At 42.3% G+C, this 27,962-nt stretch overlaps 3 protein-coding genes across 9 annotated transcripts; 2 read left to right on the top strand and 1 right to left on the bottom strand.

Annotated features, from left to right (window-relative positions):
• Window positions 1-1,150: 1,150 nt before the first annotated feature.
• LOC138193220 (protein-serine O-palmitoleoyltransferase porcupine-like) lies at window positions 1,151-8,444 on the top strand. Of its 4 annotated transcripts, none has more exons than XM_069141113.1 (15): window positions 1,151-1,308; window positions 2,060-2,197; window positions 2,310-2,502; window positions 2,595-2,638; window positions 2,806-2,987; window positions 3,103-3,233; window positions 3,355-3,375; window positions 3,690-3,704; window positions 3,811-3,936; window positions 4,030-4,130; window positions 4,257-4,333; window positions 4,423-4,486; window positions 4,702-4,787; window positions 6,238-6,348; window positions 6,821-8,444. In XM_069141113.1, exons 2-15 carry the CDS (start codon window positions 2,062-2,064, stop codon window positions 6,920-6,922), a joined length of 1,389 nt encoding a protein of 462 aa, XP_068997214.1. In that variant the 5' UTR covers window positions 1,151-1,308; window positions 2,060-2,061; the 3' UTR covers window positions 6,923-8,444. The 4 variants fall into 4 exon arrangements, with proteins under 4 accessions (XP_068997214.1, XP_068997215.1, XP_068997216.1 ...); XM_069141114.1 differs by having other exon boundaries at window positions 2,055-2,197; XM_069141115.1 differs by lacking the exon at window positions 6,238-6,348.
• A 1,978-nt stretch (window positions 8,445-10,422) lies between these two features.
• Window positions 10,423-18,092, top strand: wdr13 (WD repeat domain 13). Of its 3 annotated transcripts, none has more exons than XM_069140895.1 (10): window positions 10,423-10,491; window positions 11,870-11,958; window positions 12,118-12,349; window positions 12,826-12,935; window positions 13,176-13,306; window positions 13,400-13,707; window positions 14,928-15,108; window positions 15,282-15,423; window positions 15,589-15,707; window positions 17,059-18,092. In XM_069140895.1, exons 2-10 carry the CDS (start codon window positions 11,918-11,920, stop codon window positions 17,241-17,243), a joined length of 1,449 nt encoding a protein of 482 aa, XP_068996996.1. In that variant the 5' UTR covers window positions 10,423-10,491; window positions 11,870-11,917; the 3' UTR covers window positions 17,244-18,092. The 3 variants fall into 3 exon arrangements, with proteins under 3 accessions (XP_068996996.1, XP_068996995.1, XP_068996997.1); XM_069140894.1 differs by lacking the exon at window positions 10,423-10,491 and adding an exon at window positions 11,170-11,285; XM_069140896.1 differs by lacking the exons at window positions 10,423-10,491; window positions 11,870-11,958; window positions 12,118-12,349 and adding an exon at window positions 12,367-12,655.
• A 3,369-nt stretch (window positions 18,093-21,461) lies between these two features.
• On the bottom strand, window positions 21,462-26,925 carry LOC138192979 (probable G-protein coupled receptor 173). 2 transcript variants are annotated; one of them, XM_069140728.1, is made up of 3 exons: window positions 26,546-26,925; window positions 25,754-25,944; window positions 21,462-24,636 (listed from the first exon to the last, which is right to left on the bottom strand). In XM_069140728.1, the coding sequence occupies exon 3, from the start codon at window positions 24,467-24,469 to the stop codon at window positions 23,261-23,263; it is 1,209 nt and encodes a 402-aa protein (XP_068996829.1). In that variant the 5' UTR covers window positions 24,470-24,636; window positions 25,754-25,944; window positions 26,546-26,925; the 3' UTR covers window positions 21,462-23,260. The 2 variants fall into 2 exon arrangements, with proteins under 2 accessions (XP_068996829.1, XP_068996831.1); XM_069140730.1 differs by lacking the exons at window positions 25,754-25,944; window positions 26,546-26,925 and adding an exon at window positions 24,727-25,711.
• Between the last annotated feature and the right edge of the window lie 1,037 nt (window positions 26,926-27,962).

The following is a 27,962-nucleotide window of genomic DNA, read 5'->3' as shown; positions in this document are numbered from 1 at the left end:
ACCAAATAAATACATTGCGGTTTTAAACCTTATTTCTAAACAGCAATGCTCAGATTGGGGGTAAATCTTTCTGGTGGTGTATTCTGCTTCAGAATCTGGGTTGAAATCAATTCACGAATAATTTATCACCATTCGCAGCTGCAGATATGATGGATTGTTGTGTAGACTGTTGTGGCTCCAGAGGTGTAGCGAGTCGTCCACTGATCACAGGATTGGTGTTTGGATTCGCGGGTCCTCCTGTCCATGTGCTGAAGTGACTGAAAGAGACTGAACTTGGTGATGGGGTGATGAATGAGAGGAAAAAATGATTTTGTTAAGGTAAAAGGTAAAAGTGCTGTATAAATGCAAACAATTTAGCATACATGATAACACTTAATGAGTGAAGACATTTGGAACTGCAAAATTGAAGGTTTATTAGTGTATCGCTATTGAAATACATGTAATTAATGACTTTCTAAAATGTATTACTGCAGACCAGCTGGCTTATTGAAAGTAGAAAACCCATGACTCCGTCTCACTGAACTTACTCAACTCAACATTTGTAACTGCATAATTAATTGATTTTTAAAAAGTCAGACACATTGACCGTCATTAAGAAGGGGGAGACAGCAGGGAAAGGGATTTTCACAACTTCCACACATGAACTCCAAATTATGGGCGCCTCGTTAGAGAGTGGGGATTAAGAAATTGCATAGCCTGTCATGTTGTCAGGGAACAATATTTGACTTAGTAATGTTTTTTGCAGCTTTATATTCCATGCTGAAGACAGACTGCACCATTTTCCGAATTGCTGAGACTTGACAAAAACTGACTTCTGTTCTTCAATCTGATTTTGTGGATAAACAACTTTAACAAAAGGAAACGACGATTAAGAATACGTTGATTTTATTAGTCATATCCAGAAGGCATTCCTCCACAACCTCTTGTACCACATCTCTTCGGTTCCCGTCTGAGTCCATCTGCATGCTGTACACGTCCCATTGGTCCGAGTGCACCGGCAATGGTGGGCGAAGTTTCTGATTGGACGATTTGGCTGCCACTCTGCGACAACGAGAGCAGTGATTGGCGGACGTCCCCGGACCTAAGCATGAGATTGGTTGACATCTTTTCGCATGGCTTCATAGATGACAGGCTAGTGGTGCTGATGCTGTGACAATGGGAGTCATCCAGATATGCATCATCTGGACCGAGTCTGCTTAAAAAAAAAAACACAGCGGCAGCACACGCAGGCTTGACTGGCCGTAAAGAGACGGGGAAGCCGCTGGGAAAGAGACTCGAGGAGGAACCTGCTGGTGCTGCTGTGAAAGGGTAAGTTTCACCCCGGTGAACAAACAGACATGCCCGGGGGGGGGGGTCCAGTTAGCTGTTTTCGATGGGGGGGGGGGGGAAGAGGTCGCACGTACACCGGGAAGCAAGACTGTTAATCCCGCCGGTGAAGTGAGGCAAGGTCCTTTGGCAGATTCCCCTGCATACGTTTAAGATGCATTCGCTTTGTGGCCAGTGACACAGCGCTGAGCACGGCGTGCTGGTAATGCAGCGGTTGTAGGCAGGCAGCTGTGAGTCAACTCATCCCCTTGGTCGACTGCATTGCGGAGAGAGTATGCCTCGCAGGGTGGCATGTGTCTTATTTTCTTCATGCATATCCTTCAATACAGGGGTCACAATTCACCATGTCAGTGTGTTCTTGTCTTCATGTTTTCTCATATCCTGACCCAAAAATGCAGCATTTTATGGATCCAGTTTGATGCATTTGTTACAAGATGAAAATATGATTTGGTCTATATTTAAAATATGTATATTGTATCGTTGCTGAAACTCTGACAGCTGCACCGATTTGTAGTGAGCAAATGCTTTGCATGCTGGGATTTGAAGTTTGAAGTGGTCTGTTGACAGTGAATGTGTGATTCCGTGAGCAGTCTATGCTCGCCTGCAAGTGTGCATAAAGCTTGTTGTATATAAGCCTTAAAGCCGCAGATATATGCTAACACTAGCAGCACAGATGCTGGTTCTGTTGCTGTAAACGTGACGTGTTTGGCTTCCCTGTGCTCTCCGAGTGTAGTGATGGGAGCCTTCAGTCGACAGAAGTTTTTCCAGGAGCTTGCTCATGGCTGCCTGCTGCCCACAGCTCAGCAGGGCCTGGAGCAGGTATGGCAGCTGTTGGTTATCTGCCTGCTGTGTCGGCTTCTCTGGATGTTGGGTGAGAGTCCAGTTCTTTTGCAATTTGTCTTCACCCTTCATGTTGCCTGCATCATCATAACCACTTGTGCTATCCTTTATTTTTCTTTTCTTTTTTTTTTTTCCAATATCAGGCCTGCCGTCTTTTGTGAAGCACCTGGGCACAGTGGCCGGAGGTTTCTACACTCTCTACCTGTTCTTTGAGCTCCACATGATCTGGGTGGTCCTTCTCAGCCTTCTCTGCTACCTCTTCCTCTTCCTGTGCCGCCATTCCACCATCCGAGGCACCTTCCTCTCCATCACTGTGCTCATTTACCTGCTCCTGGGGTAAGACAGTCCCCATCTGATATCAAAGCACAGGTTGCTCTGGTTGAATTTTGCATTGTCAAAACTGCGACTGTTCTTATCTAATTTATCAGAGAGCTGCATATGATGGATACCACCAACTGGCACAAGATGAGAGGTAAGCCCGGCATCTTCTATTACAACATTTGACACACTTCTGATTGAATCATAAATGCAAATGCTTTATATTCCGCTTGTAACGTCTTATTGTTTTTGACCGAGAAGTTATTTTCTAGTCTTATTTTGGATTGTAGTGACTATATAAATGCTGCTGCTGTCGTCCAGGTTCACAGATGGTGGTCGCCATGAAAGCCATTTCCTTGGCCTTCGATTTGGACAGAGGTGTTGTGACCAGTGTGCCCTCACCCATTGAGTTCATGGGCTATATTTACTTTGTGGGCACAGTCATCTTTGGTCCCTGGATCAGCTTCAACAGCTACAAAGAAGCTTTAGAAGGACGTAAGCTGGTAAGTTTGATACAGTATCTCTTAAGTACGGACGAAGTTGGAGGGTGGGGATTAATTTAAGAGATTTATCCTGAGACTAAGTGTTCTATTCTTTGGCTTTTTCACTTCTCCTCAGAGCTTTTCGTGGCTTTTAAAAGTGTCTGTGAGCTGGGTGAAGAGCCAGGTCTGTCTTGTTATTTCCAACTGTGTGGCACCCTACCTCTTCCCTTATTTCATACCTGTGTATGGAGACAAGCTACTACGAAGGTGAGTAGAACGCAGAGATGCACGTATATAAATCAAAATCCCTGTTTACTCTCTGGCTTTGATTTTTTTGGGGCATAATTCTCCTGTAAGTTAATGCCTCTCGTACCTGCTTTTTATTCAGCAAAAAGAGGAGGAAGATCAGGTAATTAACTGTCCACCTCAATGACTGTTAACATACCCAACGATGAAACCATGCTTTTAACATTATTTGCACTGATTCTTTTATTTTTCTTTGTGCCATTTGCGCAAAACCTTTACCTGCACGCATGTACCCACATCATTCCCCCTCTCTGTGCAGTGATGTGTCCCAGGATTCCCCCCTCTCACCCTCTCCTTTCACTACAACTGTTTCACCATCTTGAAAAACTTGCTGAGGCGTAGAACATCACGAGGCAACTCAATGAATGTAATGTATCACTAACATTGCTCTCTTTTTTTTCCCCCATTGCTTCTCAGAGGTACAACAACAAAGTATGTATTTTATGTTCCCTAATAGTTACTTGTTAAAGTTGGACTTTATCTAAAATTGAATTGTAATATCCATCTGTTGCATCCTGTTTTGCTGCCGTTGCACTAGGTGGTTGCTGGCCTACGAGAACACGATGTCTTTCCACTTCAGTAATTATTTTGTCGGCTATTTGAGCGAGACCACGACTACTCTGGCCGGTGCAGGCTTTACTGAGGAGAAGGAAAACCTCAAATGGTCAGGACTGCGTGTGCGACATTAACATAAAGTGTGTTTCCCTTCATTTACATTGATAATGAGACTCCGCCTCTTTACCTTTTTGTTTTGTAGGGATATGACTGTATCCAAGCCGCTTAGTATAGAGTGTCCGCGGTCGATGGTGGAAGTGGTGACGTCATGGAACCTGCCCATGTCCCGCTTTCTGCACACCTGTGAGTTATAACGCTGACAGCGATTGCTTGATAGCAGCAGCTGTTTGTTTTTTTTCTTCATAAATGGAGTGATGATTGCTCATTTAAACAGACGTTCATATAGAAGCTGATCATTTCATCTCACAGATGTCTTTCAGAGTGCGCTCAAATTCGGGACTTTTTCTGCCATCATGGTGACGTATACAGCCAGCGCCCTCTTACATGTGAGTATCATGTGGAAGTTTTACTGTAACTTTTAACGTACTTGTTTCAACAAGTGGTGTGTTTTGAGTCTGACTCTTGTGTCCTGCAGGGTTTGAGTTTCCATCTGGGTGCGGTGCTAATATCTCTGGGGTTCATCACGTACATTGAGCACGGTAAGAGTCTGCCTAATGTTTTTCTCCTTTCCACATTAGAAACCCCTCCATTTAGAGAAGGTGCTTAGCTTTGCAGTAATGGTTAATTGCACCCTCTATGACACACTGTTTCTGTTCACTGCAGTGCCTGTAACTTTCCTCTGATTGTTGGAAAGCAACTCGTCCTCCGGTTTTATTTTAATGCTTTGGTGGGGGTTTTTTCGGGGTTTTTTCAGTGTTGCGGAAGAGGCTTGCAGCCATTTTTAATGCCTGTATACTGTCAAAGAAATGTCAGCCAAACTGCACTCACCAGAACAAAAAGGTAATGTGCACCTTTTGTCAAGCAGAGGACTTTTGTTATCTTTCAGTTATTATTAGCAGTGGGCTCTTTAGATTTGCATGAAAGTGCGAGGAATAGTTCAATAATGAGAAAATATACTAATTTGTTTCCTTAACAAGAGCAGAGAAAAGAGAAGATTGACAGCACTCTCGTATCTGTAGCTGAATATGATGAAGATGTTTGTATAAATTAGAAAAGAGATGGAAAGCAACCTGACTCTGTTTTAACAGCTTTTTAAGGAGTTTTAATTAACACATTATATCTTGTTAGTTTACAACGTTTTACATCAACAAAAATGTAATTATTGACAAAAATCAAAGTGGGAATCAAAAAGGGATGTTTTATTTTCTGGATTGTTTCTCAGCTTGTTGTTTCAACTTCATGGAGTGTCCCTGGTAGACAGATTGGACAGAGCCAGTCCAGCTGTTTCTCCCTGCTTTCAGTCTTCATGCTAGTTAAAAGCAAATGATGTCCATCTTCTGTTCAAAGTCTCAAAAATCAAAAATATGCACTTTTCCAAAAATCGGACATCTGACAATCTGAGCTGCAAAATTATAATTCATTTTATTTTGTTTTACCTTTGGCTATACTGTTTATTTCATTTCGCTGTATGTTTTGTTTTTTCCAGGTTTTTTTCAGTTTTCATTGCTTCATGGTGCAAACATGCAAATCTTAATTTCAATCAAAGGCATGTGGTTTTTATTACATGTTTAATACAGACTCTAGTTTTCTTCCAAGTATTTTATTTGTGCAAATGCCCAATACACTGACATTACTAGCACTTCCTCCCTGAGCAGTTGCTTAAAGCTGACCTAACTCTGGCCTAGATAGCGTTCAGATGTGATCTCTACTGCCATCCTCCACATGATCAGACATATGAGAATCGAATGCCTTATCATTAATTTTATATCTGCATTTAATAAGAATGATAATAACACGCTAAATGACGATCACATTCGTAAATGTTCGTCACTGATCGTCACAACTGTGAACATCAGGTTTCAATGCCAACCACATCTGCTGCAGTTAGTATACAGCAGCCGCAGCAGTCTGCTTTACACTGTCAATTGATATATTCTGGGAGTCTGCTGGCAACATGCCCGGCAAAAATCCCTTATGTTACGTTGGTTCTGCACGTCAGCGCAGCGGGGAGGGGAAAATAATTATTTATGCCAAGAAAAATCAGCCTGCATTGACCACACTACATAGTTCTTATTGTCGTTATCGCAATTTATACATAGTGGTTTTAAATCTTGAGTATTTCTCCATATTATTAAAGAAATTTAATAGAAGAAGGTATAATTTATTAAGAACACTTTAAATTTACCTGCTTCATCAAGAAAATATAACTGAGAGTTTTCAGAAAGAAAAACCCACACAGATTACAATGTTGAATAAGAATGTTCTTACATAATGCCTTCTCCCTCTGCAGGAGCTATGGGTGTATATGATTAACATAGCATTCAGCGCTTTGGCAATACTCCACTTGACATACCTGGGCTCTGTGTTCAACTCCAGTGTGGAGTACATGGAGGAGGACGAGGTGAGATAAGAGTATACTCAGTCTAAGAGGTACAAAATAGATAAAGAACATTTTAAAATAGCAAATAAAACAAAATAAGAAATCAGGTAAACGCGATTGAGAAGTTACAGATATGCAGATGTATGTGCACAGGTAGAGAGACTAGTGGTGTCTCATTAAGTAATTCAGTTGTCTGGAAGTTGGAGGCCACGGCAGGCTTTGAGGGTATTTGTACAGCCTCTCTTAAACGTGGAAGCACACTGACATATGTGCATGTGAAATGCTGCATAGGAATGTGACCTTAGCTGTTGTATTTATAGCGGAGGGATAGAGTGATTTAAAGTTTCGTGTGACAAGTGGTTTTAGATCTAAATCTCTTCAGAAAGTGAGAACCAATGAAGGATGAATCACTATTTTTGTAATTATGTTTTAATGAAAGGTATAAATATGCACTGTCCTATCAAGCTTACGTAGCATGTGCTGCCCCCTACAGGACGACATCACCCATCATACCATTCAGAAGTGGTCTGAGCTGAGCTGGACGAGCCACTGGGTAACATTTGGCTGCTGGATATTGTACCGCCTCGTTCTCTAATGATAACAGACGCGACGAAGACGTGAAGGAAGCAATAATGTGAGATGTAAAGCTCGTTCTCCACTTCTGCACTGTGACTTTATCCTGCATCAGACCGACGAGAACAGAATCAACCTGTACACAACAATATAACCGACACGCTGTGTTCAGGTTGCGCCGCATGTTGGCTGGGTAATCTATTATTGGAACCTGCTGGGGACTAGTACTGATATCCATGAAATGAGAGCCCGCTCCCTTCTTCCTTTACTCCCTATCACATCCTTTTTATCTGAGCCGCAGTTGTCGGGCTCCTCGTGTTGTGACAGCAGTTACCAATGTCTCACTGAGAGACACAATCAATACCTATCACTACGGGGGAGATCGGCTGCTCCTTTCTGCGGTCACACGATAGAGCCCATTATCTAGGTTTCAGCGTCCACCGTCCAGATGTGATTTCCCCTCCACCTCAAGTGTTTTACAATCATACTTTTTAGGTTTGAAGGATAAGGCTGGTGACAGTCCGCGTACAGCCAGCAAAGCCCACAAAATGACCAAAATCAATACTGCACTAGTGGATCTCTCGATGCTTTCTGATTTCCCCTGCTGGCCTGTCTGTCTGCTGGGGACTGTAGTTCTTAGCAAATGTTACTCAAACAGGAGTAATAATAACGTTGGTTTTTTTTTAATCTTTGCATGAGATTTGTTGGCAATAATAAATATATAGAATATCACCAGACTTTTCCTTTAACAGAGCTTGTCTCTCGAGCATGTTTAAGACAGCAAAGAGTTTACTTTTGAATGAAAAGAGCACAGATTACAGTTATGAGGCAGCAATTTTTTATTGTCACCAGTAATGATTTCCCCTTTAGTGAATTGTAGATGAAGAAAATGAATCAGTAATTCTATATATTCATTTTTGTGGTGGAGTTTCCTAACGGTGTTTGTATTTAGTTCCGTGTTATGCTGATACTTTCCTTTAAATCCAATTTTTTTGCCTTTGCTTCGAGAAGATCTTACTGGTATTTGAAATACTTTTCTACTCCTCAGTATTTAAAGTAAAAGTTTAGAATCAGGGTATTATACATGTATTACTGTAGAGCAAACATGTTTAAATTTATCTTTCAATTTCATATTGCAGATTCAAAATTAATATACACTGTTCACTATATTCAATATCTCTCCTTGAGTACAGATTTTTATTACGCAGCTGCTTTTAATGATGCGTTTGTGTAATTACTGATTACCCGGGAAAAGAACACGAGTGTCTGTATCAGATTGCGATCACAACCTGTCTGTATCTCTCTTTAATCCAGAGCGTCAAAGGATTTGCTTGTCAAAGGAGATGTTGTGTTAGATTAGAGCCTGAATGTCCGTTCATGCCTGACAACAAGTGCTCAGTCTCTGAGAACCGACGACCACCCCATCCGACGGGACTTTTAAATACTATTCTGATGTTTTCTTTAGGTCAGTGTTTTGTCCCTGTAAATGTGAAGGCACTGATACACCTGTGATATTTTTATAAAATTTTACATCAAACCTGGAATGCTGTCTTTGTTTTAATTCGAGATTATGATAATCCAAACAGAAATCCGATACACAAGGGCTGCTGTAAGAAATAGTTCTTTATTTGAATCATTATTTACAAAAAGAATGTATTTACTGTTAAACAGTCGTGGTTAGATGGTGAGTTAGGGGAAGGATTGCGAAAGGCTTGACTGGTTAAAGCAATGATCCGGTCCAATTTGGGAGTCTGTTTCTGAGCATCCAAAGAGCCAGAGTGGCCAGCGTGGGGAAGGGGGACAGAAAACGCTTGAGACGAAGGAACAGAGGTTGAACAACAGATGGTGACGGATGGAGATCAGGTTCACTTTATGCCTCTGTGAGAGGTGAGCAGATGCCGTATTGCAAGGCCACACAACAGAACAGTGCTCTGGGGGGAATGTGCGGTGGGGAGGGGGACATGCGCTCAGCCCTGTCTGCCCCGAGGACCCCCATGTTTACGACGGCAGGACCCCAACAGTGTCTCTAAAGCCATCTTCACAAATGCCTGGAAGTTATTGCTTCTCTCCCTTCGGCTGTCCTGCGAGGGGATGAAACACAGACAGATACCTTCACTGGGGACACAGCAATCACAGCACTTCATTTTCACACCGTGCGCCAGACGTCTGGGATTTCAGGAATCCCAAACAACTAAAGGCCAACATTTCTGCACAGATGTGATTCACTGGGTTATTATGACATGCAGAGAATCGACACATTTCAGTATATATAAATGCTTACCTCCTTGCTTCTTGTTATCATCTCCTTTCTGATCAGCTTTCTTCGGCTGCTCTTTAGGACTCTGAGGTTGCTTTGAAATTAAAACAAGAATATACAAAGTGAAGCAACAACAAAAAAATCCATTGAGAGAATAAAATTTAAATTGTTGACTATGAATATTTTTCTTACCTTGGTAGCTGACTTCTTGTCCGACTTATTACCTAAAAATAGTGGAAATATTCAGATTTATGTCAAACGCAAGGTTACTTTTGCTGTAGTTTTTTTTTTATTTTAATGAGTGATCTATTTTTTTTTTATTTAACCAGATAAATCAAACAAAATTATTTTGTAGAAATTATTTTTTGTTGCATTACCTTTTGTTCCTGGCATTTTGGCGTAGGTCCAGATGCTATGCTGTTTTTTCTGAGAATGCAGTGCTTAAAGTGGTGTTCAACTCGGTCATTTATGGCCCGTGCTTGTGAATGACTCTGTAACTGGGGCCCCTTCGAGAAAGAGCACTGTGAACAAGCAAAGAGCCCCGTCAGCTGAGCAGCATGCCCCACAGCCCTGCAGGTCTTTGCTGAGCCAGGCGAAACCTCAGAGCTGACCTTGTAATACTGCCATTGTGAACCCACTGGAACTGTGCGTTCACCTATTGTGCATGACAAGAAAGCATTTTGATCATGTTACAGGCGAGGTGATTGGATAGTTCGGCTTTTTTTTAATATTATTATTTATTTTAAAGTTTAAACTCAGTAACGCATCACACTTTTTCACATTGATCTGGATAGAAGATAACATTTTGCCCTTAAAAACCCAAATGAGAAAGATTTTGTTGGTACATATGACTACACTAAAGGGATCCTCAGCATTGTCAGCACTATAGCAGTCGAGGGTTTGGCAGGGATCATTAAGTGATGCTCAATTTTGCCATCCTTTGCATTCTGCTTTGTGTGGAGTAGTAAAATATTGCTGATATTAATCAATTGATTATTTTGCCCCTTAAGCACCCATGTGGTCCCTAAAGACACCTTAGTATGCAGGTTTTAAGTAGACTCGTTGTTATAAGTTGTGTTTAGGGAAGGGCAGGTAAGCATCGTAGACGTGTAAGGCTGCAACACTAGATTGCTGGAAGAAAAAAAAAAAAAAAAGCATTTATATCCCATAAAATCATGATTTAATCAAGTATAAATGTTCGTGGTCTGTTGTTTATTGTGATCAACGCTGTGAATCTTCATCCGCATTCACGTCGGTAAGTGGTGCCGGTGACACGAAGTCACGTGACCCGACAGAAGAAAAAAAAAAGCAGCGATGGAGAAAAGCTAAGGAAGGTGAGCCGTTTTCAAATGAAATTCACGTTGTTTCTTCGCCGCATTATCACACCGCACGCCTTGCACGTCGTGTAAAACTGATAACTGACAGACTATCTATTTGCATTGGAGAATGAGCGGGGAAAACTGCTTTTTATGGGAGGAAAACGCGTATGGTGTTGTGACTAGCCTGCTAATTGCTAGGTAACGTTAGCTTTGCTTTTTTTTTGGGGGGGGGGGGGGTGGTGGTGGTGTTGCTGGCAAAGAAATGGGCCCGACTTTTAATTCTTAAGCTGCAAGTCGACTATTTCAACCCCACCTCTGGCATTATTTTGCGTGACATATCTCTTCAACGAGGTCCCATTTCCTGTGTGGTGCCATTAGATTCTGCACCATCACTTGATTCTGTGGAGGAGGTGGTGGTGGAGGTGGTGGTGGTGGTGGGGGTTTATCTCAGTTATATCCATGTTAGATAAGATGTATTGACAGAAAGTGCATAAATATAAAGTTGTGTAAGGTGTCCAGACCTCAACACACCAAATTGTGTGTGTGTGGGGGGGGGGGGCGTGGGTGGGTCAATGTTAGTCTGAAATGTTGATGTCTGCTCCAACTTCAAATTAAAACACACACACACACACACACACACAGTAGACTATGCAGGCTTTAAGTATCTGAAAGAGTGAAACTCGTTTATTTCAGTGGAATGCAACTTCCTGAGCTCTCGCACCAAGTATAAGATGAAGGCATTAAAGGGAGCTGAAGTAAATCGTCTTAAAAGGCGCCCGCTTATGTCGCTGCAGTGTGGCAAACGCAAGGTATTTTAACTCCTGTTTTACGTATCTGTTCGGCAATCATCTTTGGGGTTTTTTGGTAAGAATGCATTCTCAGATCTGAGACATAATTGTGGTTAAAAAAAAAAGGCACCCCCAAAAAAAAATCTCGGAAGAATCGCGCTCCACCGGCTTCACGCAGTTATAAGTAGTTTACAAACTCTTTATTGTTGCTGCCTTTTTCCTTTTTCTTTTCGTATTCTGCTGCATTGCTTGTGACTTTGCGGTGACTCACAATTTTCCCCAGCTGGGCATCTCGTCAGCAGCGAAGATGGCGATGGTGATGGATTAACCTGCACTTGACCCACGAATTCACAGTTTGATTGACATCATTTGACAGCACCGTCATAACAGCCTTCGCTGCTTTCTTCTTAAAAAGCATCTTTCCCGCAGTGTTGATTCTTGAAAATTAGAGCCAATAAAAATGTGGGATATCGTCTCGGTGTGTGGGATGCAGGAAAAGAGAAAAAAAACAAAAAAACATTCTGTGCAGTCCTACGTAAAGTGGGACACCTGGACACTCCCAACTTATTAAAGATACGAACTGGGCGCTGTGTGTTTTTTGACAGGAATCTGCTCTGGCAGTGACTTCCTCTTTACCCAGAGTGCTTTGTGGAATGGCAGCAGTTTGGCAGCAGGTTTTGGCAGTGGACGCAAGGTGAGACTCAGTCAAGCAGCCGGCTTTAATAGTCTAAAACTGATGAAGAAGCTATTGAGACGTGTAATTGTTTATGGATCATTTGTGATTTATTGTGTGTGCTGTGTCACTTCTCCCCCCCCCCCCCCTCCCCCCATCCCCCCCACCCTCCCCAACCAGGTACAATGCTTACCGCACGCCTACGTTCCCACAGTTCCGAACTCAGTACATCCGCCGACGCAGCCAGCTGCTCAGAGAGAACGCCAAGTGTGGCTTTGAGCCAGGGCTGCGCAGGCAGTACCTGAGGCTGCGCAGTCAGCTGCTGGCCCTGCGCTACGGGCCCCTGTCTGAGCAGAGCAGCTTCAGGGCCAGCAGTGTGCGCAGCTCCCGCACCACACTGGACCGCATGGAGGTCAGACTCAAAGAAACAGAAAGGATAGGCAAAGTAGAACTGTGTAGAAACAAATAAATAAAAGAATAGGTGTGTTGCGCTGATTGGGAAAAGGAGATATAAAAATATCTTAGAGCTGCAAAGAAAAATATAGAATACAACATATGAAAGCCAACTGGAAGGATAAACATTGTTTTGTTTTTTTTGTCCGTCGGCAGCATAGCCAAGCAACGCTTTGGTTGCCCGTTCATATTAAGCTGAGCAGCTTGGTTGAAATGGCTGACATCGCCCACGCACATATGAGTATCATTAGCTTAAAAATGCATGGTAATTTTAATAAATTCTCAATATTTATTGATGGTTATTTTATGATTGATTGTTGCTCTTAAGTTCTGTCTTCACTTTGCACTCACTCCTCTGAGGTTCTTTCTCCCCCTGCGACCCCCCCGCCCCGTCTCCCTCCTTCCCCCTTCCCTCCCCCCGCTCCTCTCTGGCAGGACTTTGAGGAGGACCCCCGCGCCCAGGGGGCTCGTGGTCACCGCCGCTCTGTCAGCAGAGGCTCCTACCAGCTACAGGCCCAGATGAACAGAGCCGTCTACGATGAGAGGTACCCAGAAGACTGCCAAACAGATCCTCACTTTACAACCAGCATCTTGTCCCGTTGCGTTGAGCAATGGAATTCTTTTTGATCTATTTCTCCGACCGCTGTTAGATTTACTGGCCATAATTCTGGTATGGTTCGCACTGAGTAATGATGAGATCTCGCATATTGAGTTGTCAGCTGTAGGCAAGGGTTGTGAGGTGTGTTGTATTGATTATACGTGGTGGTTTTTATTTCTGACCGCAGGCCTCCGGGCAGTTTGGTGCCCACCTCGGTGGCAGAGGCCAGTCGAGCCATGGCGGGGGACACGACTTTGAGTGAAAACTATGCTTTTGCTGGCATGCACCACATATTTGACCAACACGTGGACTCTGCTGGTAAGTTGGCGGCTTCATATCTATGATAATCCATTTATATTCATTAAGCATCAACATTAATTACACTCCGTCTTCCTCTTCTTGTTCTTTAAGTTCCGCGGTTGCAGTTTGCCAATGATGACAAGCACCTCCTTGCTTGCTGCTCATTGGATGGCACCCTGTCCATCATGACGTTGTCCCCACCTCCTCCCAGCGTGAAGGTGACCCTGAAAGGTCACGGCGGTCCCGTCACAGACTTTGCCTGGTCCCTGAGCAATGACATCATCGTGTCAACGTCACTGGACGGGACGTTGCGTATCTGGAACACGGAGGACGGTCGGTGCATCCGAGAGGTCCGAGACCCAGAATCCAGCGAGTTGCTCTGCTGCACCTTCCAGCCCATGAATAATAACCTCACTGTGGTGAGTCCCATTTCAGACTTGCTGTCATTTTTGTATGCTGTGGTACTGATTCTGTAGTAATACAAAAAGCCAGACTTATACTCAACTACAGGCAACATCGGACTACAAATATGAACTAAGTGCAACACAAACAATTAGGACAGATTCCTGTTTAATTCCCTGTTTTGTATTTTTTCATAAAGTATTTTTTTTTCAGTTGTCTCTTTTTATGTGCTTAAGTATATAATTTATAAGGGAGAATTGGACTATTCTTCTCTCTATTTGTGTTTCTGGACTAAATGTTTGAGTTTAATTCCAGCAAAGATCATTAATCTTTCATTAATATTTTGATTAGTTTCACAGAAAGCGATCATTCAGATTTTTTAATGAAATGCTAAATTTTAAAAAATGAATAAGTAATATTTAATAATCTGCAACAAACTTAAAACAACCATCCACCAATGTGGTCAGCCGTATGAGTCTTCATTCACTTCACTAAACATAAAGTATGTGACACTGTTTCATTTCAGAGACATTTCTCCTTACAGGAGATCTTGAAACTGCAAATGTCATTTTTCTGTCTGTGTTTACTTTGTTTTCGGTCAGAAAACAACCATGAACACCTTGTGTGGCATCTGTTTGCTATTTTCTACAAATATTTACTATTTTTTAACATACGATCATGAGGAAGTGTAGGATTTGATACGGGAACCCTGCTGTGATCCTGCGTTACCCAATAACCAGAAGTAACAGATAATGACATTTGTAGCTTTCATTTCCTCTTGAAAGTTAATAAAACCTTGTAAGATTAATTTTCCCTTGTTGTGAGTGAAATGTATCGACAAAACTTTGCCTGCAGATGCAATAACTTCCAAATAGAAAGGCTTCCTTCCCATTCTGAATAACTGCATGAATGCTCACAGTGTGCAGACATTGATTAAAATTTTTGAATTAAATGTCAGCTTTTGTAACCGAAACAAAAGTGCTAAATGTCTTGGATAATTTTGATTTAACGTTGCTTTTTTTTTTTATTATTACAAATACTTTAACTGATGAGCAGAGTGTAAAATGAAAGCAGCACCAGTGTCCATTTACACCTCATTAAATCCAAAATGAGCGAGATGAATTTGGTTTAATTGCGACAGCAAAAAAACACTATAACCAGTGCAGTTCCCCCTTCAGCTTCTCAGCGCTGCCCTGTGGAAATAATAAAGGTCCTCACTCGCCGCTCTGTGTTCCAGGTGGGGAACAGCAAGCACCACCTGCAGGTGGTTAACATCTCCACTGGGAAGAAGGTGAAGGGGGGCTCGAGTAAGCTGACAGGCCGCGTGCTGTCTCTCTCCTTTGATGCTCCGGGGAGGATCCTTTGGGCGGGGGACGACAGGGGGAGCATCTTCTCCTTCCTCTTTGATATGGCAACAGGTACACTCATTTCCATTTGGAAGAGGACAGAGTGTCCACTGACCACTTTACAAATTATTATCCGTTTTTTTTTTTTTTTCCCACTGTCTGTGGTTGAGAGGGAGAAAGTGGTTGATGTGTGTCTGTTGGTCTCTGCCGATTCTGCCCCCAACCCCCACCCCTCCTGCCCACAGGGAAGCTGACCAAAGCCAAGCGTCTGGTGGTGAGCGAAGGCAGCTCCATCTGCAGCATCTCTGCTCGGTCCTGGATCAGCCGAGAGGCCAGAGACCCCTCCTTGCTGGTCAACGCCTGTGTCAATAAGATGCTGCTGTACAGGTCAGTCAGTACGACCAAGTAACTGCTTATTGATGGACAGTTTGGTCTCCACTCAGCCAACAGACTTTGAAGCCGTAACATCCTCAGTTTGTGATGTGTGTTCGTTATGATGTATTTACATGGTTCCACTGAATTTGATCGGTTATTCCACCTTCACATTGGCAGGGTGGTGGACAATGAAGGTACACTGCAGCTGAAGAGAAGCTTCCCCATCCAGCACGGCACGCAGCTCGTTCATAGCATCTTCTGCCCTCTCATGTCTTTCAGACAGGGGGCCTGTGTTGGTAAGAAGTCTCCTTGTGGTCCTGCTGTGGTATTTGAATAGAAAATTAGACCACAGTTTACTGCTTGCTGCAGGCAATCCACTGTGAAAAAAAAATGGGCAAAAATAGAGTATTGCTTTATTTGGATAGAAAACCCAAGTAGCAATCTATTAGCAACCAAGTAATCTAATTTACCTTCACTGTATGTTATAATATGAGAGCAGTCATTTCAACATAAAAACATCAATCATTAAATTGATTTAATGAAGCCTTATCAGTCATACGAATACCCTCAACAATGTTTGGATGATAAAAAAAGCATCTTCCACTATGATTTGTCATAAGTTGTCAGTCCAAACAGTGGCCTCCGATGCACCTGTGCTCTTACCAGATGTGAATTCACTGAATGAGTATATGGGTGTGGCCACGGTCCATTGAGGATTATTTCCAGTTTTTGAATCCTAATGGACGTACGCCTTGCGTTAATTTTGAATGTATTGAAGCAGCTTTCAACCAATCAGCACTGAACACCGTATGACGTATGTTGTGCGCTGAAACTCGCCAAGCTGTAAACAACGGAGACCCTAAAAGTTAGCAGAGCGCCACATCCTGCTGGTAAATTACCTTTGCTGACTTAAAAAAAAAAAAAAAAAAAATTAGGCACCGTTCTGTCTCCGGCTTCAAATACTAGATATTTGCTGGTGTTACTACAACTGTTCGTGTCGCTTCATGTAGCATGTTTGGAAATAAAAGCTCGACTTCGATGTCATCGCAGTTATCCAGCGCCTTCACAGTGGCTGAGTGAACCCTCATGCCAACAGGGTTACTTAACTACAACATTGATGACTAGCGCTATCAGCTGTAGGTGGGCGCCGCCGAGCTCGCTGAAGACTAACAAATTCTGACAGTGTGAGAAATTTAAGATCAAATTCTCACTGCGAGACCGCTGCTACCAGCCAATCAGAACACGTAAAATGACCTGGACTGCATTGATCAGCCCGTCATCTTGTTTTTAATTCAGTTTCAAGTATCCATCACACTATCAGACGTGCCTCAAATCAGTATCACAGAATCGGTGCTAAAGGCACCTTGTTATTACATAAAGGACATGCACTGATAAGCACTGAGGAGACCAGGGGAGTACTGCTGTCAAAACTGGGCTCATATCTGTCACTTTCTGCTAAAGAGAAAGGATGTAAGTGTTGTCACATTAACAACTGTGTTCCCTGAGACAGTGTAGAGGCAGCGTGAACTGCCGAACGTTCAGAATGAACCGTTTTAATGAGACATCCATCATTTATTTATCAAGTTTTCCTTGTAATTCCTTGTCGCCGTTCAACTCCTTGCTCTCGTGGTTCTCCCTCTGCCACAGTGACAGGCAGCGAGGACGCCTGTGTCTACTTTTTCGACGTCGAACGCAACACCAAGGCGATAGTGAACAAGCTGCAGGGTCACGGGGGACCGGTGCTCGACGTCAGCTTCAACTGCGATGAGAGTTTGCTGGCGTCTGCCGATTCCACCGGCATGGTCATCATCTGGAGGCGGGAGCAAAAATGACTGACACACCGATTTGAAAAATGAAAAAAAAGAACGAAAGAATGAAAAAAAAAAAAAAAAAAGAAGAAGCTTCCATCCACTGCATATACTGTAAAAAGCCTGCTGCTCCTTAACCGTCCAATAACAAGTCTGTAGATTTTCACTGGAATGTAACAGGCTGCATCACACGTTTAATGTAATGATACTAAAGTGCAATCAGATTGAACACCGTGGTGTGTAGGTGGTAGGGATGTCTTATAAATTCAAGGGGTGGGTTGTGTGTGTGTGTGTGTGTGTGTGTGTGTGTGTGTGTGTGTGTCGCGCGTATGTGCGTATGTGTCAGTCCTCCTACAGCTGCAGCTGAGAAATTGCTTTTCCGTGGAGAAAGAAAAAGCACTACTTCCATGCATGTCATGGCTTACCTCCAACTTGTGTGGATATGATTGAATTCATGAGAAGAGGATGCAACATAATCTTCCAGAAAAAGAAAAAAAAAACCTCTTTGTATCACACTGACAGTCCCTCTGGCATAGATCTAGTTCACTATTTATGTAACTGTTATTCAAGCAGTGTAATCAAGTGTAGTTAAAAAAAAGAAAAGAAGCCTTATTTGCTTTGAGTTGCCTGTTTGCATTTGAGACCGTGTGCATGAACCTGAAATCAAAACCGGTCAGTCGGCATATCAAATCGATAATCACGAAAGATAAACAAGTGTGTTTTTCATTCTTTGTTTGTACTTTTGGGTATGTGTGTGTGTGTGTGTGTGTGTGTGTGTGTGTGTGTGTGTGTGTGTGTATATATTCCGTTCATGCTGATTGCAGATTCTTATAATTTATTTAACACACACACAATAAACTGCTGTACTTGTCAGTTGTCGTTGTGTCCTTCCCTCACAAAGCGTGTTTGAAACTACAGAATTTAAAAATGGAAATATGAATGTCAGTGGTAGGGTGGTCAAACCTGCAGTGTAGGAGAGCGTTAGTCACTGCGTGGGTCTTCATGATCTACACAGGATTCCCCCCTACATCAGTGATTCAGTAGTGTGTCAAAAAAAAAACACTGTTGTGTTCGGAGCCTGGCAATATTTGTATAGTATTGTGTTAGATACTGTTTTAACATCGCAGGGTTTATTTACTTGTCTATGGTCTTAAAGGTTCAATAATGTTTGACCTTTTCAGAGTCTTCTCCTGAGAAAAACAGTGAATTCCTGTTCTTTCTGTCTGTCCGGCCATCAGCCGCTCTAGCAGCATGGCTTTATCGATCACGATGTCAGCCCGTAAGTCGGCCTACCATTTCTGTCGAGACTAAAATGTTGTAAAAAAAAAAAACACCGGATAGATTTTCATGAAATTTTTATCCCTAAAGGATGAATACTGACTGCTGATCCATGAGGCAGACATTTGTGATTTTTAAGTGAAATATCTTGACACATAAACTGTTGTGGAAGTTGCTTCAGGTATTTAAAATTGTCTACCATCGCCGGGTTCGGAATTTTCATTCGTCCATCTCTGGATTAAATCTGATGAGACTCCCATTAATCTCTGTTGCACTCGGCTAGTTCTAATCGCTAACAGTTAGCATTAAACTAAAATGGTGGACATGATGAACAGAATACCTGCTGAACATAATCATGCTAACATTATCACTGTGTGGATGTCAGACAGTAGCTTTTCATTCAAAGCACTGCTGAGTATAGCCTCATGGAGTAATTTGTTATATTTAAGTATCTCTTCAATCAAAATGTCTTGGTCACAGTCAGTATTCTTAAACTTTCATGCAGGTCAGCTCAACCTTTTCGCTCGTGTTCCTTTAAGATAAAGTTGACTTGTTGACTTCTAATCCCTCATGAACTTTCTGTAGACATCATCGTAAACAGTTCAACCACAAATGATTTACCTTTCTCTATATCATTCAATTTTCATAATTCTTTGCTGCTTAAGAGTTCAAATGATCAAGTACGTTGCAATCAAAACACAATTAGAAAGAAATGCATTGTTTTGTTTACCATAAATGTTTTGGGACCCCCCCCCCCCCCCCCAATTTTTTTTTTTTTTTTTTTTTTTTTTTTTTTTTCCCCAGGGACCATTTAAGGGGCCCAAACCCTAGGTTGGAAATCACTGGAACAGATCCCAAACACACACCAAAGTTCCTACACATGTAGAAATGTCTATTTTCTGGGTCCTGATGAGCTAAAACGATACATTAGACTAATGTCTCATGGCAATGCAAGACATAAGTCTCACATCTCCACCCTATTAGCACCTCCTCAGTGCAGGAGACATAAATAAATAAGCAACTAAAAAACTGGAAACAGGCACAGTGTTTGAAGGAAATCAAAGAAAGGACAATTGTACATAAGGTCAAGGAGAACTGTGAGAACTTGTGTATTCGGACAATGTCTATACAGCACTCTGCATTCTCTGAACGCACAGTGGGCGAGGGTGAGTTTTCACAAATGAGTAAGGCGGCCTTTGTTGTGGTGTATCTTGGAGAGAAGTGGGAAGAAAACTAAAAATAAGCACTCACTTAGAGGAATCTTCAACATCAGATCTGGGGAGACGGAGAGACACAGTTGGATACAACCTGTTAAACCTGAACTATTTAGAGGATGTTCACACAGTTGAGGCTGCTCACTATGGAGACATCTTTTCCATCAGCCACAGTCTGAGTGCACAGATTAAAAACAATGGAAATTATCTCTCATTCAAATTCAAAATATAGGCCAATTGTTTAGCGCGAGATTACACAATCGTGCAATGGCTGGATTTCAACCAGGCCTTAATTAAGACAGAAAAAATATTATATTCTCCCACACACTTTCCATTTTATTTTAAAATGTCAGAAACATAATTATACGGCATGGTTGGTTGCATAAGGTTTGCCGTACACGTGAAAACTGTATGATGTATTTTACCACTCGGCTCAGAGAGATTCAGTACAATAAGTATTTGATTAAAGTATTTATGGTCCTTATTTATGGTGCTGGGAATTTAACCCTTAATTACATCTAAAATGGTTTCAAAGATCCGCAGTGTTATTTAACATTTGGTTATTCTTCTTTTCAGACTGGAACCCGGATACTTGTACCTTTATTCATTCAAATATCTCACCATAAGCCAGCAGTTTTTCAGTTTTACAGAACAGAATGTGTTTCTCTGGTCTTTGGAGGACTTGAACACTGCCTTACACCCATTCCTCGGTTTGCACAAAAGATTCAACAGCTGCCACCTGAAAAGCCCGCAAAGAGGCGGCTACTTTTTTTTACATGATTTTTACAGTCACCGTTTCTCAGTTTTATGTTGCATTAAATGTGATCTTTTAGGGTATGCCGCAGCGATCTCATGTCAAAGTTCTGCTTTTGAGCATCAATATCGAATGCAAAATTCTGATGTACTAATGGATGACAATGAATTTAGAGTTGATTGTTTATGGTCTTCAGTATGTTTATGCTTGAGACTTCTCGTCTTTTTGTCCTCCTTTTCTCTTTATTATGACATATTTCCATAACCTTACAATGTATTTTGCTTAATTTTTTTTTAAGCAATGCTAATTTGAAAGAAATCATTTTCCTCTAACACATGAAAAGTTCAATTCATAAGAAGTCAAATGCATCATTGCACAACTCAATACCATTTTTGTCCAGTATTAGCTAATAGGTTATTGAAGAACTTTAGATGGATACAGCTGTATAACAGACATCACTCTGTCAGTTTGTAGACTTTGTGATTCTTTTTTTAATTGTGTTATTGTGACACAATGTTTACCATCATACTGTAATGGTTGTTTGGGGCCGCACGAGCAGGAAGGTTTCATTATATTCGAACCAATAGCTCAACAAACTTACATGTTACATTCACACACATTTTTTGTTTCCACATAGTCGTTCATTTCAAAACTTGTATAACATTTCTGATTCTCTTAAGGTTTATTTTGTGCATTTCGACACCTGTATCCACAGATTTGAACCGCTGGTAATGGAGTGAGAAATCACAAATCCCTTTGACTCGACGGTGGCTGCTGGTCAGTGCTCAGTGGAGAAGAAAGAGTCAAGATTACTTTTTCATTCGATGCAGTGAAGTGTACAAACATGTCTCATACGTTCTGATTTTTTTTTTTTTTTGTGTGTATGTATGTTTTAAAGGGCCACAATGCACGCAGGATGTAATTTGTGCCGCCAACTGAAGTGCACTCCTCTTGGATCCAGCCGTGTCGCTATCCAGGCAGGGTCATAACTCAGAATGCATCAAAAGTAGAGTCTTTATTGATGAGTGGGCAAAAGAACCACCTCAGTTCAACTGTACAGTTACAGAATATCCTCTCGCCAAGGAACGCCAGACGTAAAAATTATGGACCTCCGTTCACTTTCCATATCAACATCTGTACAAGTTGTCATTCCCGGTCTTGAATCTATGAAATGCAGTGGAATGCATGCTAGTACAGTATGCTGTGCAAGTGTCCACATTTAGAAAAATTGACTGCACAAATATATCTATGCCTAACATACTGTAGGTTAGACATTTGCATTACATGAATCTTAATTTGGAGAGACAGCTCGGTGTAGTCTCAGCCAGTTTCCGTACATCACACGTGGGCTTCGTATCCAGCCTGCACACGTTTTCATTTTAAACACAGCGTGATCCACACTCAAATAGTGACATTTATGTTGAGGGCAAATAAAACATTCAAGTTTCCTTCACATTAAGTGCCACTTCATTTCTTCATTTTTTTTTTTTTTTTTTGTATTCTGATGAGAGCATATCACTTCAAAACATTCCCAAAGTCATCATTTGCAAAATAACATACATTTGCTAATGATTTTTTTTTAAATGACGTAATGTACTTCATCGTTAAATCCTATGGCCTGTTTGCAAAGTACTATTGTTGTTTTCTAATTATTCTGTCCCCTTTTTAATTATCCATCCGTATTTCACATTTGCTTGCACAGTAGTATAAAAAAAAAAAATCTGACTACATTTTAAGTTGCAGAAATTCATTTAAAGGATAAATTTCCATATGATAATTACTCAATTTCGCAAGAGTTTAAGACCACAAGAAGAGGTTGCTTTCATATTGACTCAGTATTACTGGAACCTATCCTATCATCAATATTTCTGTCTCTTTTTGCGGCCTCCCTCCCTTTTTTCTTTTTCTACCTTTTCCTCTCACACACACATACACACGAATGCTATATAAAAACACACAAGCAGGAATATACATTCCTGTACAGCCTATACAATATGAAATCAAGTCATATTTCAAAATAGTGTCATCTGCTTAACATGTATTGTTTTACAAATAAAGGAAAACAGGCAATTTTTTTTTTTTTTTATGATACAAAGAAACCTGACACGCCCTAAATCAAGTCCAAAAAATCAAGCATGTTAGGGGCTTCTGGGTTCACAACAGCTATTTAAATGTATCCAAGGTTATTGGGTCCACTTGATATTTTGCAGTGTCCTTTGAATTACATGAAAAGGCGTCCAGGGTGGTCTATCAATCCATTCAGACCCCTTTGAGTCTCTTGATGTGTTTCAGAGTTAGTAACGCTCTGATCAACACTTTCTATTCACAGTCCACGGCACATTTCTTCAAGGATTTCAACCCTCTCTGTGTCTGTTTTGTGCCTTATGTGACACAGAAACTCATTCTCAGCCAAAAGCTCTGGGGCGTGTCCCTCTTGAAATAAGGCAACGTTATTTTAAAATGGCATCTGTCACACTTAGTTGGAGCGGTGATTGTTGTGATCTTTCCTATTTATCAATCGTACAGTACATCATCAGAAATACAAATCATTAAAGTGGAACCAGGGCTTTTTTTTTTCTGCCCCGTCCGAAACCTTTGCAACTGACACATTTATTCAAATATCAACATTCTTCATACGACGGCACTGAGCCTGCATTTGTTAGCAAAAATTGGATTTTGTTGTGCAAAACAACAAAACAGACACTGACACGTAACCAAGGTGCATTACAACACTTTCTATTCTCCAGATTTCCTCTTTAAAACCTGAAACATTCCCCTTCAAAGCTTGTTTCTTCTCACATGATGCAGTAGGCCTCATCCTGGGGCAGGTGTTGTTTAGTCCTCCAGTAAGTGGGCAGATGGGCTCGCAGCACTTTCCGCAGGTCCTCGTTGAGCAGGAGACAGAAGATGGGGTTGACTCCGGCCTGGGCGAAGCTCATCCACACCGTGATGGAGAGGTACCTGTGAGGGATGGCGCAGGACTTGACGAACACCCTCCAGAAGCACGCCACGATGTACGGCGCCCAGAGGACCAGGAAGAGCAGGGTGATGGTGTAGAACATCCTGCCCAGCCTCCTCTCCGACCTCACCTCTTCCATCCCGAGCAGCCGCCGGTGCTGATTGTGTAAATTCTGCCTGATGCCTAACAGGGTGGGTGGCATGGGACCACGGCCGAACCCCGCAATCCAGTTAGCTGCAGCTTGACCTGTCGCCCCGGGACCGTGGAAGGTCCAGTTCTGGCTGATGGCCGGCACCAGTTGGACAGGTTTCATCTTGCGGTGCCTGTACTCAAACAGCAGCAGCTTGGCGTAGAAGCCGTGAGTGGCCAGGACCACCACGGCCAGCATGAGCATGAAACCCAGGGTGTCATTGGTCTTCAGGTAGCGGTGTTCAAAAATGCACTGATCCTCATCGCGGATGAACTTGTACGTCCCCACGTCAAAGACGGGTGGGAACGCCATGGCGACTGCCAGAGTCCACACCATGCAAATGATGGCGGCGCAGGTCCAGATGGTCATGCGTTTGGCGTAGAATCGGTGGTGGGCAATGGCAAGATAGCGAGTGACGGCCACACAAAACAACATGAAGGCAGCGTGAAAACAAAACAGCACAGCCATAAAAGCCACAACTTTACAACTCAAGGCACTGTAAGTCCAGGCCGAGCTGTTGTGAACGGACACCAGCACAAAGGGGAAGCAGGCAGCAGAGCGAACTGCATCGGCCAGGCACAGGTCCAGGAGAAAGAAATAGGGAGCCTTGTGAAGTGTTCTGTCTCGCAGGACCAGCAGGGAGACCAAGAGGTTGCCTACAAGGCTCACGCAGATGATCAACCCCAAGAAGACCAGCTTAAAGTAGGCAGACACATCTGTGGCAGAGATTCCTCCGCTGTTGCTGCTGCTATCACTGCTGCTGCTGCTGCTGCCGCCTCTTGCCAGTCCGCTCTGCGAGGCCAGCACAGCCAGCAAACTGCCAGGGCCGTCGATGGCAAAGCTCTGGTTAGTCATTCTATCACCCGTCCACGAGAGCCTGCCTGGTTTGGGCCCTTTATAAACAGTACTGATCCTCCTACAGCCGCCGTCTCGCGCGACTCTCTCGTCTTTACAAGGAGAGGCCGTGCGGCTCTTTTCTACATGACAGAATCATCTTTCCTCTTTGTCCACAACCTCACCACCTGTGAACAGAGACACACATTTTGAAGAATGAAAAAACAAGATGTCTGACCTGCTTCCGCTGCTGCCGACTAAATGGAAACAAAACTTACATCTGGCAGCGTGCATATAGAAGTGCTGTGTTGGGCAAGACAGTGGAAATCTCTGCCTTCCTGTTTCTCTAAGGCTGGGATCAGATCAGCAGCTCTACAGCATGCCAGCTCCTTGGCTCTCTCAGTAATTACCTTGCCCGTTGCTAAGATACAACAGCTTCACATACTTTGTGCAAGTGTGGGTGTTTGAGTGAATGCATGGGGGTGTACAGGGGGGGGGGATGGAGCAGACACAGTACGACCAACACTGGGCATGTCCAACAAACAGAGATGTTGTAAATGAGCAAACAACATTTTATGCCTTCTCTCCGCTGCTCTCTGCGTGTGTGCCATGACAGTTCAGTTAAAGAGCACGGTGTAATCTGCACACCATTCATAGCTCATAACAAATGTGAGAGTATAATGGCAGAGCAGGCAGCCATTTGTTTTTTTGTTTTTTTTACTGAAGGCCTGTGTGTGAAATGTGCTATTTTATTCAACAGGGGGATACAAAAAAATCATTGTTGCCATCACGACAGTCAGGCCTCAGTGATGAAGCAAAGACATTCACATCAGACTGGATTAAAAACAAAATTATTATAAAGATGAAAATTTGAGTATAAACCAAATTTAAGCCCTAAAAACTCATTTACAGGCACGAGCTGGTAACAATACAGTCGTGCTTGTCTGGGTGGGCCTTGTCTATGTAGGCCATGAAACACAAGATGATTTGCAGTATCTGCAAGCTTGTTTTTTTTTTTTTTTTATGTTTTTTTTTTTTATGTTTTTTTTAAATTAATTTCTTTTATTAACATAACAGCCTTCTGCCACCTTGACAAATATCATTTCACCTGATTAAATGGCTGCCATGTCAGCTAGGCCTGAAACACAGGGTGGAGTGAAAAACAGATGAACAGGTGTCAAAATCACCTCTGCTGTGTTTTCTATGTGTGTGTCTGTGTGTTTGTGTGTGTGTGTGTGTGTGTGTGTGTGTGTGTGTGTGTGTGTGTGAGAGAGAGAGAGAGAGAAAAAGAGATGATAAACCTACCTTTCATCCCCTCATTTTTGGATGTGTTCTTCCCTCACGGTAACAACAAGGTAAAAAAAAAAAAAAAAAAAAGGAGAAGAAGAAGAAGAAGAAGAGGAGGATCCCAGTCGCTTTGTTTCACCGTGTGTTAGATCGAGAGAAAAACACATAATAAAGCCTGCTCTTGCTGTGCTCTCGGGCTCAAGCAACACCTGTTATGCATAAATCCATCGCAAGGAAAATCGAATTGAGCAACATAGAATAAACATAAAGACGGCAGAGGCTATCTAATAATCAACAGCTGATCAAACAATCGAGGATGAGGACTGTGATGTTAAGCCACATTTAATAGATGTATACATATATATATATATATATATATATATATATGGGGGGTGAAAAAATATCCACCGCCACCCTTTTACAGTGTGTTCATTTGGTCTGTGTCTGAATATCATCCGAGAAAAAAGATTTTATGTTGCATCACGTCGAAGATGGGCTTCCAGAAGGCTAGAAACGTACGCGATAAAAAAAAACAAAAACAATAAAACATATCTTGTTCTGTTCATATGTCCAAATGATGTCAGATTTTCAATGCTTAGCAATAATAACCCACCCACAGACGTTAGAGAGGAAAAAAAAAGATCGCGCATCCCCTAAATGAACCGTCTTGGTATGTATATTGGCCAGTGGCACCAGGACAATTAGTCCGCACAGACAACAGCCTCGACACGTCTCTTTTTTCCATCTTTCAGTCACAAAAAAAAAAAAAAAAAAAAAAAAAAAAAAAAAAAAAAAAGGCGATGTATTTACCCCGGACTGTTAATATGCAGTCTTTGTTTTGCTGTCCAGCGAAGGTGGACTACATCTTAATGGTCCACAATAAAAGCCTGCACGACAGAACAAATACATTTCTGTTTGGACAAATCCAGCGATGCCACGGAGGAGCTCACATCTCAGACGCCGTCGAAATCACGATAACAAAACAAAAACAAAAAAAAGACAGAACGAAAAACAAAAACAGCACGGCTGGATTAGGCGAATTATTCCTGAATAATCCCAATTATGGCTGCTTGCAGGGAGGCAGCTCGCACATTCGCGGAAACCGTCGGTTTTATTCGGAGAGAGACAGAGAGAGAGAGAGAGAGAGAGACAGAGACAGAGACAGAGAGAGAGAGCGACGGACCTGTGCGGTGTATTGTGGGCCATAACTTGAAAGAGATGTTTTATTCTAAGCGTCTCTCTGGCATCATGTATGACGCGCCTGTTTTCTCCAGTATGAACACAGCGAGGAGCTCCAGCCGCCAACAAACTGTGTCTATGATTGGTCTCTTGTCCTCATAGTGACAGACTGGACTGACTGGACCTAGAATGATACGCAGAGGCCTGATAGGGCCGCAGAGAGAGATCCAGAGTCCTCCGGGGGAAAAAAAAACAACAACCAATGAGCCTCCTTTATGGAGATTGAACAAAAAAAAAACAACAACAACAAAAAGACAACAATTTTGATGTCTGTAAGAATCTAAAACCATCAGAAAGAATTTGATGCAGCACTTTGTATTTTCAGAGTCACACCTATGCAATTCATCTGCCAGTCCACTAGAGGGTGCTGTGTCAATGCCACGTTTTGCCCAATTTGAGCAAGAAAAGTTGCATGCTTTTTAGGTTAGGAACAAAACCCTTGTGATATGATTTGGGTTAAATGCAGCAACGTACCGTAACGTCACCCGCTGGTTTGTAAACTGCCGTTTTGAAGCCTTGAGTCTGACATTTAGGCTGTTACCATCTTGGAGGAAGGAGCAAGTGGTGGTTCTGACATGTTCTCAGTGAGAACCCAATGAAACTATGCCCATTCAACCACGCCTGAAATCCAGACTGCACCTGAGGTGTGTCTAGCCAACCAGACACGCCCTCCAACATACTGTTTTTTGAGGCCTAATATCTCATAACATAACATAACATTACATAAAACATAGGGAAATATTACATGTGGAAAACATTTATTTGCTATGTTTCATAGGAGAAATTGAATGGGAGTCTAATGGAGCCAGAGACTTTTTGGGGCCAACCCCTAGTGGTCCTCAGTGGTATTGCACTTCTGCATTGACCTAGAAGCTACGACCATTTGAAGATCCATTGTTGCAATTTGGTTAGGCTTTGGCACCAACACTACTTTAGGGTACGGAAAAGATCATTGTTTGGTTTAAAGTAAATCATTTTACATAGGTAC

The sequence above is a fragment of the Embiotoca jacksoni genome, unplaced genomic scaffold, assembly GCF_022577435.1.
Source record: "Embiotoca jacksoni isolate LCO1_2020_lvr unplaced genomic scaffold, fEmbJac1.0.p SCAF_9, whole genome shotgun sequence".
NCBI lineage: Eukaryota > Metazoa > Chordata > Actinopteri > Embiotocidae > Embiotoca > Embiotoca jacksoni.
This window is presented reverse-complemented; position numbering and strand designations above follow the sequence as displayed.

Bases quoted from the DNA above. Each gene is read 5' to 3' on its own strand.
- LOC138193220 (XM_069141113.1), top strand. From the start codon at position 2,062: ATGGGAGCCTTCAGTCGACAGAAGTTTTTCCAGGAGCTTGCTCATGGC. The intron at 2,639-2,805 runs GTAAGCCCGGCA...GCTGTCGTCCAG, and splicing joins CAACTGGCACAAGATGAGAG to GTTCACAGATGGTGGTCGCC. The intron at 6,349-6,820 runs GTGAGATAAGAG...TGCCCCCTACAG, and splicing joins AGTACATGGAGGAGGACGAG to GACGACATCACCCATCATAC.
- wdr13 (XM_069140894.1), top strand. From the start codon at position 11,208: ATGAAGGCATTAAAGGGAGCTGAAGTAAATCGTCTTAAAAGGCGCCCG. The intron at 11,286-11,869 runs GTATTTTAACTC...GTTTTTTGACAG, and splicing joins TGCAGTGTGGCAAACGCAAG to GAATCTGCTCTGGCAGTGAC. The intron at 15,109-15,281 runs GTACACTCATTT...TCCTGCCCACAG, and splicing joins CCTCTTTGATATGGCAACAG to GGAAGCTGACCAAAGCCAAG.
- LOC138192979 (XM_069140728.1), bottom strand. From the start codon at position 24,469: ATGACTAACCAGAGCTTTGCCATCGACGGCCCTGGCAGTTTGCTGGCT.